This window comes from Salvelinus namaycush, chromosome 24 (genome assembly GCF_016432855.1).
Source record: "Salvelinus namaycush isolate Seneca chromosome 24, SaNama_1.0, whole genome shotgun sequence".
NCBI classification, from domain to species: Eukaryota; Metazoa; Chordata; class Actinopteri; order Salmoniformes; family Salmonidae; genus Salvelinus; species Salvelinus namaycush.
Window position 1 is genome coordinate 25,319,283 of NC_052330.1, and position 15,489 is coordinate 25,334,771.

Sequence of the window (15,489 nt, forward strand, 5' to 3'; positions counted from 1 at the left end):
ACCGCATACTCCTGCCAGCTCCACGGGTGGGGGACTAGTGTGTGTGTGTGTGTGTGTGTGTGTGTGTTGGGGACATGGATGATTCTACAGAAGTATGACAACGCTGACAGACCTCCGGACCACACACTGGAACTCGCTCTGCCTCTGAAGCCCAGCAATGAGTCACTCTGATCAGGCACAAAGACCCCCTACAAGCCCCTTTAACCTCCAACCTTCTCCCACTACCTGCACATTTACCCACCTCTATCCTAGCTTTAAGGCACTCTTTCAGCCTCAGACACCCCAACCAGCCCCTAACTACCAACCCCCAGAAACTACCATCACCAACTCCAGCTCATCCAGTCCTACTCCTAGCTGCAGCCCAGATGCTTTTTACGTGGGCATGGATTGTGCTGGGGAGACTGGCAGCTGGGACCGCCTGCCTTCCCCCTCTGTCGCACTCTCCCTGCCCATCACACTCTCTCCCTCTTCCAGACTGGTACTGTAAGAGTGGTGGTGGTGTTGTGTTGGGACAAAAACCCCTGTCAAAGAGAGGTGCTGTGAGGATAGCGGTCACCAATGTGTGCCAGAACACACCCCGAGAATATCAGAACCCAGTGCCAGAACACACCCCGAGAATATCAGAACCCAGTGCCAGAACACACCCCATGGAAGGAGAGAGACTAAATGTCAAACTTCAGCAAACCCCATCTGTACCCAACTAACAACAAGCACGTTTTGGACAGACAGGAGACTCACCCTACCCAAAATCTAAAATCAGCACATTTTGATTTTTACATCAACAAATAACCTTAAATTAATTACATTTTCATCTCATCAAAATTAAGAGAAACAATAAATACATTTCGTCAAGTTTTTTTTTCAAAGTATCTTTCCCAATATATTGTATATTGTCCCATACAATAATAAACAAATTTTTTGTTTTTATTGACCCCACTGCAATCGGGACCCCGACAAAAAACACCCATTTTGTGTTCCCCCCAATGGTTAGAGTTACAGGTTTTATGTGAGTGAGGAAGAGTGAGAGAATAGGAGAAAACAAGAGACAGATAGAAAATCCATTTATCCAACAGATCAGGTTCCCGCAATGCTAATGAGTTGACCATAGTGAGACCACCGACAAACACTTCCCCTGCAACACCCCGCGTAGAGCAGGAGGGCATGTAGGGCCAACTGCTGAGAGCTCTAGATAGCATGTACCAAGGGGTGAAGATATGGGCTGCCAACCCCCAGATGTAATTATATACATACAGTTGAAGTCAGAAGTTTACATACACTCAGGTTGGAATCATTAAAACTTGTTTTTCAATCACTCCACACATTTTTTGTTAACAAACTATAGTTTTGGCAAGTCGGTTAGGACATCTACTTTGTGCATGACAAGTAATTTTTCCAACAATTGTTTACAGACAAATTATTTGACTTAATCACAATTCCAGCAGGTCAGAAGTTTACATACACTAAGTTGACTGTGCCTTTAAACAGCTTGGAAGATTCCAGAAAATGATGTCATGGCTTTAGAAGCTTCTGATATGCTAATTGACATAATTTGAGTCAATTGGAGGTGTACCTGTGGATGTATTTTCAAGGCCTACCTTCAAACTCAGTGCCTCTTTGCTTGACATCATGGGAAAATCAAAAGAAATAAGCCAAGACCTCAGAAAAAAAGTTGTAGACCTCCACAAGTCAGGTTCATCCAAACGCCTGAAGGTAACACGTTCATCTGTACAAACAATAGTACGCAGTATAAACACCATGGGACCACGCAGCTGTCATACTGCTCAGGAAGGAGACGCGTTCTGGCTCCTAGAGATGAACGTACGTTGGTGCGAAAAGTGCAAATCAATCCCAGAACAACAGCAAAGGACCTTGTGAAGATGCTGGAGGAAATGGGTACAAAAGTAACTATATCCACAGTGAAACGAGTCCTATATCGACATAACCAGAAAGGCCGCTCAGCAAGGAAGAAGCCACTGCTCAAGAACTGCCATAAAAAAGCCAGACTACAGTTTGCAACTGCACATGGGGACAAAGATCGTACTTTTTGGAGAAATGTCCTCTGGTCTGATGAAACAAAAATAGAACTGTTTGGCCATAATAACCATCGTTATGTTTGGAGGAAAAAGGGGGAGGCTTGCAAGTCGAAGAACACCATCCCAAACCGTGAAGCACGGGGGTGGCAGCATCATGTTGTGGGGGTGCTTTGCTGCAGGAGGGACTGGTGCACTTCACAAAATAGATGGCATCATGAGGCAGGAAAATTATGTGGATATATTGAAGCAACATCTCAAGACATCAGTCAGGAAGTTAAAGCTTGGTCACAAATGGGTCTTCCAAATGGACAATGACCCCAAGCATACTTCCAAAGTTGTAGCAAAATGGCTAAAGGACAACAAAGTCAAAGTATTGCAGTGGCCATCACAAAGCCCTGACCTCAATGCTATAGAAAATGTGTGGGCAGAACTGAAAAAGCATGTGCGAGCAAGGAGGCCTACAAACCTGAATCAGTTACACCAGCTCTGTCAGGAGGAATGGGCCAAAATTCACCCAACTTAATGTGGGAAGCTTGTGGAAGGCTACCTGAAATGTTTGACCCAAGTTAAACAATTTAAAGTCAATGCTACCAAATACTAATTGAGTGTATAAACTTCTGACCCACTGGGAATGTGATGAAATAAATAAAAGCTGAAATAAATCACTCTCTATACTATTATTCTGACATTTCACATTCTTAAAATGATGTGGTGATCCTAACTGACCTAAGACGAGGAATTTTTACAAGACTTAAATGTCAGGAATTGTGAAAAACTGAGTTTAAATGTATTTGGCTAAGGTGTATGTAAACTTCCGACTTCAACTGTATATATCCTTCTGTTGTTTGACTAGCAAGAAGATCTCTCTCTCATGAGTGAACTAACTCAGGAGCTGGCACTATGTATAGTGGGAAAAGAGAATGATAGATGCAGGATCAAATCTAACTTTATTTGCCACATGCGCCGAATACAACAAGTGTAGACTTTACCGTGAAATGCTTACTTACAAGCCCTTAACCAACAGTGCAGTTCAAGAAGAAAATATTTACCAAGTAGGCTAAAATAAAAAGTAACACAATAAGAATAATGAGGCTATATACAGGGGGCACCAGTACCGAGTCAGTGTGTGGGGGAACAGGCTAGTTGAGGTAATCTGTACATGTAGGTGGGGGTGAAGTGACTATGCATGGGGAACAAACAAACAGCAAGTAGCAGCAGTGTATAAGGGGGGGGTCAATGTAAATTGTCCGGTGGCGATTTTTATGAATTGTTCAGCAGTCTAATGGCATGGGGGTAGAAGCTGTTGAGGAGCCTTTTGGTCCTAAACTTGGCGTTCCAGTACCGCTTGCCGTGCGGTAGCAGAGAAAACAGGATGGCAGAGAGACGGCGATAACGAGATTGGGGGAAAGCGAGTGGTGAAGTGAAAATATGATGAACACTAAGTGTGTGTGTGCAAAGAAAAATGTGGTGCCGGGCAGTATTTTAATTTAATGGACATTTTAGAAATGTGTCTGACCCATTGGGTGCATAACCTGATTAAGGTGTCCACCCACGGTGTTTAGGATGACAGAAATCACATTTAGATTATGGTAATTCGTCTTAACAGAACATGCAACTTGAGGATGTAACGATGTGCGTCTTTCTTACCAAATTCCGATGCGCACTTTGAAGATGTTAGAAAAACTGCATTTACTTTTCCTCAGCCAACAACATGGGTAACGAAGAGCAAAATCACTAGCCCAAGTCAATCAACTATCCCCCGTAGTAGAAAAGTTGACCTATTCTATTGGTCAGCTTGTCGTTCTGTGAGAATAAGAAATGGGCTATTTGAAACAGACTCCGGGACATATTTTACACACACACATATTTTTTTTTAAGCAATGAAGCTGATGCAACATCAATGTTTAGCTTAAAATTATGATAAATGATTTATTCACATTATAAGCACAGCAATGCACACAATGCAAATGTTGGTCCGTAATGCAATTAGCAGGAAAACACCATTGTCAAAAGCACACTGCACATGAGTGACAGAGATGAAAATATCCATTAGAAATTTTGAAAGAGGGGAGAACTAAAGATGCAACAACTAATACGACTTGCTAATGACTAGGGTTGTGCCTTTGGCTACTGGACAATGAAAGAAATAGGCTAGGCCTACTGGTTTCAAATGGCAAATGGAAGTGTTTATAAAATAATTGGTCGGATATTTGGCTAGGCTACTTTGAAGCAAGGTAAGACATGCCTCACAATATGAAGGGAAACGTTCAGGTTTCAAATAATCAAGTCTATGTTTTCAAAATGCTTACTGCCTCCAGGCCATTGCAAAGTGGTGTGACGCGCTGAAGCCTATATGCACTTGAATGGCGAATGGGAAGCATGCTTCAAATTACCAGTTGAAAAATAAAAATAGCTATTTTTAAATCGTGGCCTTCAAAAAACTTTAACACGCCATTGCATTTAAAATTTCTACGCAATGATTGGGCTTATAAAAGCACGTTTCACTCCAGCAGCAACTACTAAACTGTTACAGAACCGTAGCAGTAGTTCTCACACTGTCTGTCAGATGTTTCGCTTATAGGTTCTGTATCTGTATGCTGTGCGCGTGTGATAAACATAACTAATTTAAATGGCAAAAAAACGCCCACAGACTTTCACCATTTAAGCGATCAACTCCAAACCAACATTGAGATGTTCAGACTGCCCCTGTTTAGATTGCTTGTAAAAGGATTTGATAAACATGTATACTTTTTGAACGAACGATTTTAAATCCTTCTCATTTAACTTTTAATTTTGTAATTTCAAAATTCCATCTTCTATTGATTAGATACTCTACATGACCAGAAGTATGTGGACACCTGTTCATCGAACATCTCACTCCAAAATCATGGGCATTAATATGGAGTCCCCCCCCTTTGCTGCTAAAACAGCCTCTACTCTTCTGTGAAGGCTTTCCACTAGATGTTGGTACATTACTCCGGGGACTTGCTTCCATTCAGCACAAGAGCATTAGTGAGGCCGGGCACTGATGTTGGGAATGTTATTTGTCTGTTAGGGTAGGCCACACTACGCCTTTTTCATTTCACTTGTCTGTAAAGTAACTAACTTCCATCACTAGGCGACCAGAACTATCAATCCTAGCCTGCAAGCTGCCTGCACGCAGACCACTCTTTCTTTAAAAAAGTACAGTAAAGTTTGTTAAATATCACAACTTACCGAGGCATTTAGTACAAAGAAAGCAAATATTGCTACCCTACCATAAAATATAGCATAAACAACACTGCAGGACATCAGCCAGCAACATTTGTTGGTGTCAGGGAAACAATAGAACACTATAACCAGAAGCACAATTCTACTGTCTGAAAAGGTAGACGCTTCTAATGCGCTACTTTTTAAAAACTATTGTTGTCTGAAAAGTTATCAATTATTGACATGCTACTGTAGCTGCGTTCTCTCTCTGTAAAGGGTCGCAGTAGACATAATTCCATTGCCCGGCCCTAGCGGTGATACATACGTAATAGGACTATTATTCTGCATTGTGAATTGTTATCATTTTTACTTATCATTTTAAATGGAAAAACGTTTAAACAGTAAAATGTACTGTTTAAACAGTAAAATGTTTTCCATTTGTCACATCCCTAATAACTATATACATTTGCATAAAATAACTCAACAACAGTAACTATTGAACCGTTTAAGCTAAAGACACCAAACCAACTCAGGCTATACTAACTTCAAATTATTAATAACCTTTATCAACTATAACTATCTACATTTGCATAAATTAGCATTAAATAACTCACCAAAAGTAACTATTGAACCGTTCAAGCTAGAGACCAAACCAACTTCCTCATGTTCAGGCTATCATAACTTCACATTCTTAACATTTAAACTATAAACAGTGGTTATTTGTGTAAAATGTAATGGATCAAAAGACCAAAAAATAAGAACACAGTGGTAAACATTTTAAATGCTACCACTCTTTAACCATTTCAGCTGCAAACATTAAAACATTAACATTTTCATAAATACTTTAAAACAAGCACAACATTTTCTTTTGGAATGTACTTTTCTAGTTTTGCAATGGGATTTTTTTTATTTTCCTGGGCAATTCGCTTGTGCCAGATTTTATTTATCGGCTTTTTCTTCTTTTTTTTTTTTTTTTAAATCGGCCAAAAGCTGGCTATTACCGGCTAACAGAAACCCTGGTGTGTTTAGCCTACCTCCTGTGGTAGCTGTGTGTAGCAGGTCTCTGTGGTGGCGAGGATGAGGAGGGGGGTGAAAGAGGGGACGTCCTGGAGCAGAGAAAGAAAGGTGTTCTTTACAGTGTCGCTAACCGAATCCCACCAATCACAGATGTGCGGCATGAACACCACACTGGGCACGCTCCGACGCGCCTCACAGAACACCTGACGGACACACACAACAGCCAAACATCATACATTTGCGATATATATATTTGCGATCTGTATGAGTGTGTGTGTGTGTGTGTTTATATATGTAGAGGTGTGTGTGTTACCTGAGCGCAGGACTCCTCAGGTGTCTTGGCGCTGACAGAGTAGAGTGTGGGCAGGTCTAGACGGTGGACAGACAGCTTGTCCAGGTAGTGTAACACAGCAGGGGCCAGGTGAGAACCCTGTCCCGAGCCGGGGGGACCCGCCAGCAGCAGGCGAGGCCGGTACGACGTGGGCTGGTGGAGAGCTGATCTGGAGGGAGGAGAAGAGGAGAATCAGCTTCTCTTTTTTAAATGTGTCCTTACATTACCAAATAGGCCATCAGTCTCCAGTTGATTGATTAAACTAAAAACTGTTAGACTATAATGTCCATAATCATATTTCATAATCTTTAAACATATTAGCCATCTATATCAGATAAAGTAGCTAGTAGATTGATGTGAATCTAATAGAGAACATTTATCTTCCCTCTCCTGTATTGATGACAGGACTGAAGGATGACTAATGGTTTTAACTTTGACTTTGCTCATGTCATTCGCCTTGTGGCCACAAGGTGGCATTAAAATGCCCTGATACAGTGGGGTGTGTGTGGCTAGGGGTAGAGGTGTGTTCTGTAGTCAGACTCACGTGGTGAAGTGTAGGAAGGGTGTGTGTGCCGTAGAGGGGTGTGTGTGCATCTTAGGGGATCCAGGCTGGAGGTGGTAGATGGAGGGAGCTGCTCCATCCGTCTCCTCTTCACTGAACTCCTCCTCTAGCAGATTGTCAATGTCTAGTAGGAAGGAAGGCCAGGAGAAAATACTGTCAAACAAACTGTGTGCCACCTAGGAATAAAACTGAAAACCCAGATGTGAAAACTCCTTCGCATTGAGTTGATCAGGCTGTTGATTGAGGCCTGCGGAATGTTGTCCCACTCCTCGTCAATTGCTGTGCGAAGTTGCTGGATATTGTCGGAAACTGGAACACGTTGTTGTATATGTCGATCCAGAGCATCCCAAACCTGCTCAATGGGTGACATGTCTGGTGAGTATGCAGGCCATGGAAGAACTGGGACATTTTCCGCTTCCAGGAATTATGTACAGATCCTTGCAACATGGGGCCGTGCATTATTATGCTGAAACTTGATGTGATGGCGGCGGATGAATGTCACGACAAATGGGCCTCAGGATCTCTGTGCATTCAAATTGCCAACAATAAAATGCAATTGTGTTCGTTGTCCTTAGCGTATGCCTGCCCATACCATAACCCCACCACGGGGCACTCTGTTCACAACATTGACATCAGCAAACCGCTCGACCACACGACGCCATACATGCTGTCTGCCATCTGCCGGGTACAGTTGAAACTGGGATTCATCTGTGAAGAGCACACTTCTCCAGCGTGCCTGTGGCCATCGGAGATAAGCATTCGGCCACTGAAGTCGGTTACGACCCCGAGCTGCAATCAGGTCAAGACCCTGGTGAGGACAACAAGCACGCAGATGAGCTTCCATGAGACGATTTCTGACAGTTTGTGCAGAAATTCTTTGGTTGTGCAAAACCCAGTTTCATCAGCTGTCCAGGTGGCTGGTCTCAGACGATCCCACAGGTAAAGCCAGATGTGTTTTATAAAATTTCCACAAAAATGTTTAAGTCCTTCCAATTTAAAATAACTTCTATTAACAGCCCATTGAGCAGAAATTGCTACAGCAAGGGGAAAAAAAACTAGAGAAAGCTCTAGTCTTATTAGTAGAGACATCATGGTTTATTAGGGAGGACGGTGGAGTGGTAAATGGAAGTTATTAAAAGAAGCATGAGATGGTACAACTCCCAGCAGATATGGGGTGAGAGAAAGAGAGAGAGAAAGCGCGGGGGGGAAGGAGAGCAAAATAGGGAGCAAAAAGAGAGATGAACAGAAAGAGCAATCCCCAGACGGACAGAAAGAGCGATCCCGTACCTCCTCTACTCTCCCTGTGCTGTGATTCTGCATGGGGGAAGACTCGGAGCAGGACCTCCAGCACTGTGTCCAGTGTGTTGGCCAGTAGGGGGCGTATGTTTGGGGCCAGGGCTCGGCCTGGAGGGGCCTGGGCTCTCTGGGAGGCTGGGACGATAGTCCGCAGGGCGCGGCTGAAGTCCCCAGGCCCCAGCACGATGGTACTGATAGAGACAGATAGATCAATAAATGAATACTTGATCCAGAATGGAAATTCAGTGTCAGCAGATCATACAGATTTAGGGGAGAATTCTAACTTTTCAAAAATTCTAATTCTAATTCTCCACTTCATTCAAATTGTGTATTAACCATGCTTTGACGTCAATGGGAGACTACATGGAAATTAAACTTAAGTGGAAGTTAGGATTGGCCCCATGCAGACAAGACGATGGATTCCAGTCCATTAATATGGACTTTCAGTGTCCTCCTCTCCATGGATACCTGACATCCAGCTGCAGCTTAACACTGCTGCCGTAGATCTGGGGGTAGCGCCGCCGCAGCGCCGCCAGGGCCGTCTCTGTGCAAAGTGCTTTGATGTCGGCACCGCAGTAACCTGGAGCAAGGGAGTGGAGTAAATGAAAGTAAACTAAACATCTACACTACCGTTCAAAAGTTTGGGGTCACTTAGAAATGTCCTTGTTTTTGAAATTAAAGCAAAAATTGTGTGTCCATTAAAATAACATCATATTGATTAGAAATACAGGGTAGACATTTTTAATGTTGTAAATGACTGTTGTAGCTGGAAACGGCTGATGTTTTACAGAATATCTACATAGGCATACAGAGGCCCATTATCAGCAACCATCACTCCTGTGTTACAATAGCACGTTGTGTTAGCTAATCCAAGTGTATCATTTTAAAAAGGCTAATTGATCATTAGAAAACCCTTTTGCAATTATGTTAGCACAGCTGAAAACTGTCGTTCTAATTAAAGAAGAAATAAAACTGGCCTTCTTTAATCTGGAGCATCAGCATTTGTGGGTTCAATTACAGGCTCAAAATGGCCAGAAACAAAGTACTTTCTTCTGAAACTTGTCAGTCTATTCTTGTTCTGAGAAATTAAGGCGATTCCATGCGAGAAATTCCCAAGAAACTGAAGATCTTGTACAACTCTGTGTACTACTCCCTTCACAGAACAGCGCAAACTGGCTTTAACCAGTATAGAAAGAGTGGGAGGCCCCGGTGCACAACTGAGCAAGAGGACAAATGCATTAGTGTCTAGTTTGAGAAACAGACGCCTCACAAGTCCTCAACTGGCAGCTTCATTAAATAGTACCCGCAAAACACCAGTCTCAACAGCAACAGTGAAGAGGTGACTACGGGATGCTGGCCTTCTAGCCTTCTAGGCAGAGTTGCAAAGAAAAAGCCATATCTCAGACTGGCCAATAAAAATAAAAGATTAAGATGGGCAAAATAACACAGACACTGAACAGAGGAAGATTGGAAAAAAGTTATGGACAGACAAATCTAAGTTTGAGGTTTTCGGATCACAAAGAACATTCGTGAGACGCAGAAAAAAAACGAAAAGAATCTGGAGGACTGCTTGACGCCATCTGTCAAGCATGGCGGAGGCAATGTGATGGTCTGGGAGTGCTTTGGTGGTGGTAAAGTGAGAGATTTGTACAGGGTAAAAGGGATCTTGAGGAAGGAAGGCTATCACTCCATTTTGCAACGCCATGCCATACCCTGTGGACGGCGCTTAATTGGAGCCAATTTCCTCCTACAACAAGACAATGACCCAAAGCACAGCTCCAAACTATGCAAGAACTATTTAGGGAAGAAGCAGTCAGCTGGTATTCTGTCTATAATGGAGTGGCCAGCAGTCACTGGACCTCAACCCTATTGAGCTGTTGTGGGAACAGCTTGACCATATGGTACGTAAGTGCCCATCAAGCTAATCCAGCTTGTGGGAGGTGCTTCAGGAAGCATGGGGTGAAATCTCTTCAGATTACCTCAACAAATTGACAACTAGAATGCCAAAGGTCTGCAATGCTGTAATTGCTGCAAATGGAGGATTCTTTGACGAAAGCAAAGTTTGAAGGACAATTATTTCAATTAAAAATCATTATTTATAACCTTGTCAACGTCTTGACTATATTTCCTATTCATTTTGTAAGTCATTTCATGTAGGTTTTCATGGAAAACAAGGCAATGTATAAGTGACCCCAAACTTTTGAACGGTAGAGTACGTAAAAGTTGTAAACGTTAATAAACCTAATATAAGTCAATCTCTCTTACCAACACATTTCTCAGCCAGCTCATCCACAAACTGCTCAGCCAGTCTGGGGTTCCAGTCCCGAGTGTGGATCTCAAGGATTTGCCTTCGGGCCTAGGAACAGAGAGAAAAAGACAAAGACCGAAGGAGAGGGAAATACAGGGATAAAGAAACATTTAATAAATAACAAAAACCACCCTGCTCACACCACAGTGGGTTTTTGGTCTCTCTGCCAGCTGTCTCCCTGTGTGTGTGTGTGTGTGTGTACAAAATGTTGACGTATGTAACCATAAAACAATGTGATGTTATCGCCCCCTATTGGCCAACCCATTTTTTTTGTTTTTACTAAAACGACAGATGGGCTATAGTGGGTAATCGAATGCAACTGGACGAATCATGACGAAAGATACTGTTGTTGAAAGCCTGAGCAGAGATGGTCCTTTCTGGTGGAGGAGCATCAGCATGGAGCAGGTTAGTGTGCGCGTGTGTGTGTGTGTGTGTGTGTGTGTGTGTGTGTGTGTGTGTGTGTGTGTGTGTGTGGCGCTGTGATGGAGCAGTGAAGAATGGGCCGTCCTACCGTAGTGACATCCTTGGCTGGATAGAAGCAGTCTACAGGCTTCACAACTGGATAATAATTGCTTTATTTGCCTCAAAATAACAGAAAAATAAATAATACTGTTTGTTCTACCTACCGTAAAGCTGTGATTGAGAATAGCCTATGCCTAGGCTGTATAGAATTTCATTCTTGTAATCCACAATTTCAGGACAACACCTTCGTAGGCTAGAATATTTGGCATATAAACTACAGTTCGTAACTTAAACTTGTCGTAAAGTTAGTATGAGGCCAGTAGGAGGAATGAGCATGGGTTATTAGCCATCTGGTTTTCAGCCTCGCATGGAGGGATTTTCCATGCCCGCAAGATCACATCTTCCTTAAGATTAAACTTGTCATTAGATTTTTCTATAGGATATTGATATTATTTGATGTCTCTCATTATTAGTCTCCTGGTTCCTTACAGTTTACAGGCTTCAAATAACTGAGATGGAACTCCGTTACATTCATTGTTCGACCAGGAGAAAGCCATACATAAAATGAAGTGTAGCCTTCAGTCATAGTCATAGCCTATGGAATGGAGAGAGAGAAGGGAATATAGGCTAGGTAAAATAAAAATAGAAGCTAAACACAATATATATAATGGACACACCGTAACTAGTTTTTTAAAATAGTTTTAGCCTATAGCCTAATCCCCATCCATCTGACAGATCGACATTTTGCACTGCTTTGGTGGAATTCTCCACTCTATCTGGCCTACATTCCTCTCTTGTTCTGTATCACATATTTATTGAAATAGGCTATAGCAAATGGTAATAGGAAAATAAATTACTCAATGTCACTTGTGTGCTGCCCTGCTGTGCTGCCCTGCTGTGCTGCGAGACTCTGTTCTTTACTGCAGGGCACCAGCCAAGTTCAAGTAGGCTAAACCATCGTCTATCACATCACGATGTCGACAATCATCGTCGTAATATCGCCCAACCCTAGTGTGTGTGTCTCTGCTGAGGTCGACTGATTGCTATGCACCGCTGGGCTGGGACTGGCACACAGTCACACTAAACTGGGACTAATGTGTGGAGTACATACACACAGAGCAGCGGCTGGAACACACACACACAAACAAGCATGACACTATCTTAACAAGGACAAAACTCCAGAAAACATACTATGCCATCCATAGACATACTTTAAATGATTGGGATTACAGTATCAACACAGCACCAACATAGTGTATTCACTGATTGGGATTACAGTACCAACACATCACCAACATAGTGTATTCATTGTGCCATAATCCTATACATGATTCATATTGGCAGGTGTGTTGAAATTGTTAACTACCCCACTCCCTCACCTTCTTGTCAGGCAGGTTGAAGAGGAACTCCCTGTCAAAGCGTCCAGGCCTCCGTAGAGCAGGGTCTATGGAGTCCAGTCTATTGGTAGCACCGATCACCACGATTTCCCCTCGGCTGTCCAGACCATCCATCAACGCCAGCAAAGTGGACACTATGGAGCTGGAGGAGGAGAGGAAAGAGGGATAGTGAGGGAGAGAGGGAAGAGAGAGATTATGGTCAAACCATAGTAAAAACTGATCACTCACTTTCATTATTGATTATCAGAGACCATCATCAAATGGAGACTACTAAACCCAACTGCTACTCCTGCGTCAAATAGTACCTGTGTATCTGGTCCTGTCTGCTGGAGCGCACTGGGGCCAGCCCGTCTATCTCATCAAAGAAGATTATGGAAGGCCTCATCAGGTACGCCTAGAAGAGAGAGGAACACACAACCTTAATACAATAATCACGAAAGTCTAACAACTCTCACAAAGTAACAACACACTGGACTAGAGGTCTTCACGGATCCACCTGTACCCGAATGGCCGAGACCCGGAAACCAGCAGGTCCAGAATTCTAAATAATGTCACGGTCTGGGTCGGATCTGATATGGAGTCATGGGTAAGCGTAGTTAACTGACTGTTCCGGAAAAGCCCATACAGATCAGAACGCGACTACTGCAGTAGAGAACATTTTATAAATTATGCTGCTGCTCTTGCTTTTCACGAGTGGAGCGTGTAGCTTGTTGATGGCCAATCAAAGCCGAATAGGCTACAGTCAGAGCCTCGCTACGTGTGTTGCAAAAGGCGATACACTTTATATACCAAAGTATGAAGACACCCGTTCAAATTAGTGGATTTGGCTACATCAGCCACACCCGCTGCTGACAGGTGTATAAAAATTGAGCACACAGCCATTCAATCTCCATAGACAAACATTGGCAGTAGAATGGCCTTACTGAAGAGCTCAGTTACTTTGAACATGGCACCGTCATAGGATGCCACCTTTCCAACAAGTCAGTTCGTGAAATTCATCTGTAAGTGCTGTTATTGTGAAGTGGAAACTTCTAGGAGCAACAACGGCTCAGCCGCGAAGTGGTATGCCACACAAGCTCACAGAATCGTCTGTCCTCGGTTGCAACACTCACTACAGAGTTCCAAAATTGCCTCAAAGCAATCTCAGCACAATAACTGTTAGTCCGGAGCTTCATGAAATGGGTTTTCATGGCTGAGCAGCTGCACACAAGCCTAAGATCACCATACGCAATGCCAAGCGTCAGCTGGAGTGGTGTAAAGCTCGCCGCCATTGGACTCTGGAGAAACGGAAACACGTTCTCTGGAGTGATGAATCACGCTTCGCCATCTGGCAGTCCGACGAACTAATCTAGTTTTGGCGGATGCCAGGAGAAAGCTACCTCCCCCAATGCATAGTGCGGTGCCAACTGTAAAGATTGGTGGAGGAGGAATAATGGTCTGGGGCTGTTTTTCATGGTTCGGGTGCTTTTTCATGTGCTTCCAATTTTGCGGCAACAGTTTGGGGAAGGTTCTTTCCTGTTTCAGCATTCCTGTTTCAACCTAATTTGATGATCTAGTTTCGTTGGTGGAGTTTAAACACTTTCGATGTATAGATATCATAGAAGAGTGTAATTGTCTTTAGGACAGCTGTTTTAGTCAAAACTTTCTGTTTTCTTGTTTTCTTTACATAATATGTAATTGTTGTACTGTATGTGTGTCTATAGTTTTGTTTAATGTTGTGTTTATGTATGTAAGTTGTTTTGTCTGAAACGTTGTTCCCCGGCTGCTATTGGACCAGGTCTCTCTTGGAAAAGAGATGTTCTCAATGAGAAAAACCTGTATAAATAAAGGTTAAAAAAAATATTAAAAAATAAAAGTAAATGCCCCTGTGCACAAAGTGAGGTCCATACAGAAATTGTTTGTCGAGATCAGTGTGGAAGAACTTGACTGGCCTGCACAGAGCCCTGACCTCAACCCAATCGAACACCTATGGAATGAATTGGAATGCCGACTGCGAGCCAGGTCTAATCGCCCAACATCAGTGCCCAACCTCACTAACGCTCGTGGCTGAATGGAAGCAAGTCCCCACAGCAACGTTCCAACATCTAGTGGAAAGTCTTCTCAGAAGAGTGGAGTTATTTGTAACTGTAGGATGAGAAAGTGCATGCACTGCAGCCTCAGTTAGCCTAGCTAGCTAACTTTAGCTAGCTTCTCCCAGTTTGATGCAATCAAGACGGGTTCTACGTAATCATATTGGATTCTAAATAGCCTAACTGTGGCAGTTATTAGTCTGCTATTGCACGAGTCAGCTTGGTTGGTTGCCGTCACTCGCTCACAGTACAGCCTCTCCCCGCCTGCTAAAGCTGCTCCTCTCTCCCTCATCTCGTACTTTAGCAGCTCTGGTTAATAAAGTAGCATTAAAGAATTACTTTTCTACTGCTTTCTTCACTTTCATAGTCTGGTTCCAACCAGGTCTTTATGGAACGGGTCTAGTTGTCTTCGGATCCGTTCGGGAGGGGTCTCTATATATTGTTTTATTAAATTATGCATATCGGGACCGGGTGGGAAAGGCCTAGGTCCATTTCAGAACAGGTCCAATTGAAGACCTCTACTCTGGACTAGAGGTGCATCAGCTAGCCTAAACAGACAGTGTTTTGGTAAGCACACTAGAAACACACAGGTAATTAATGAAATAAAGTCCCTGATGCTGTCAATGATAAGCCTTGGCTCAAGCTCACCTGGTCGAAGAGCAGGCGTAGCTGTCGTTCTGATTCACCGACCCACTTGCTGAGGCAGTCAGCTCCCTTCCTCATGAAGAAAGACACTTTCTTGTCACCTTGACTACACTCGTTGGCCAAAGCCCGTGCTACTAGGGTCTTTCCTGTACCTGGTGGGCCGTAGAACAGACACCCTCT

At 43.2% G+C, this 15,489-nt stretch overlaps 1 protein-coding gene across 1 annotated transcript in view; it reads right to left on the reverse strand.

The window, feature by feature from the left end:
- LOC120019112 (ATPase family AAA domain-containing protein 2-like) overlaps nucleotides 1-15,489 on the reverse strand; it is a 113,020-nt gene that overhangs the window by 80,528 nt on the left and 17,003 nt on the right. Inside the window, exons 11-19 of the mRNA XM_038962374.1 lie at nucleotides 15,313-15,487; nucleotides 12,901-12,989; nucleotides 12,578-12,737; nucleotides 10,694-10,784; nucleotides 8,897-9,008; nucleotides 8,420-8,619; nucleotides 7,115-7,256; nucleotides 6,553-6,739; nucleotides 6,257-6,442 (exon numbers count right to left, since the gene is read on the reverse strand). Of these exons, the coding sequence (XP_038818302.1) occupies nucleotides 6,257-6,442; nucleotides 6,553-6,739; nucleotides 7,115-7,256; nucleotides 8,420-8,619; nucleotides 8,897-9,008; nucleotides 10,694-10,784; nucleotides 12,578-12,737; nucleotides 12,901-12,989; nucleotides 15,313-15,487 (1,342 nt within the window). The remainder of the gene's footprint in view (nucleotides 1-6,256; nucleotides 6,443-6,552; nucleotides 6,740-7,114; nucleotides 7,257-8,419; nucleotides 8,620-8,896; nucleotides 9,009-10,693; nucleotides 10,785-12,577; nucleotides 12,738-12,900; nucleotides 12,990-15,312; nucleotides 15,488-15,489) is intronic.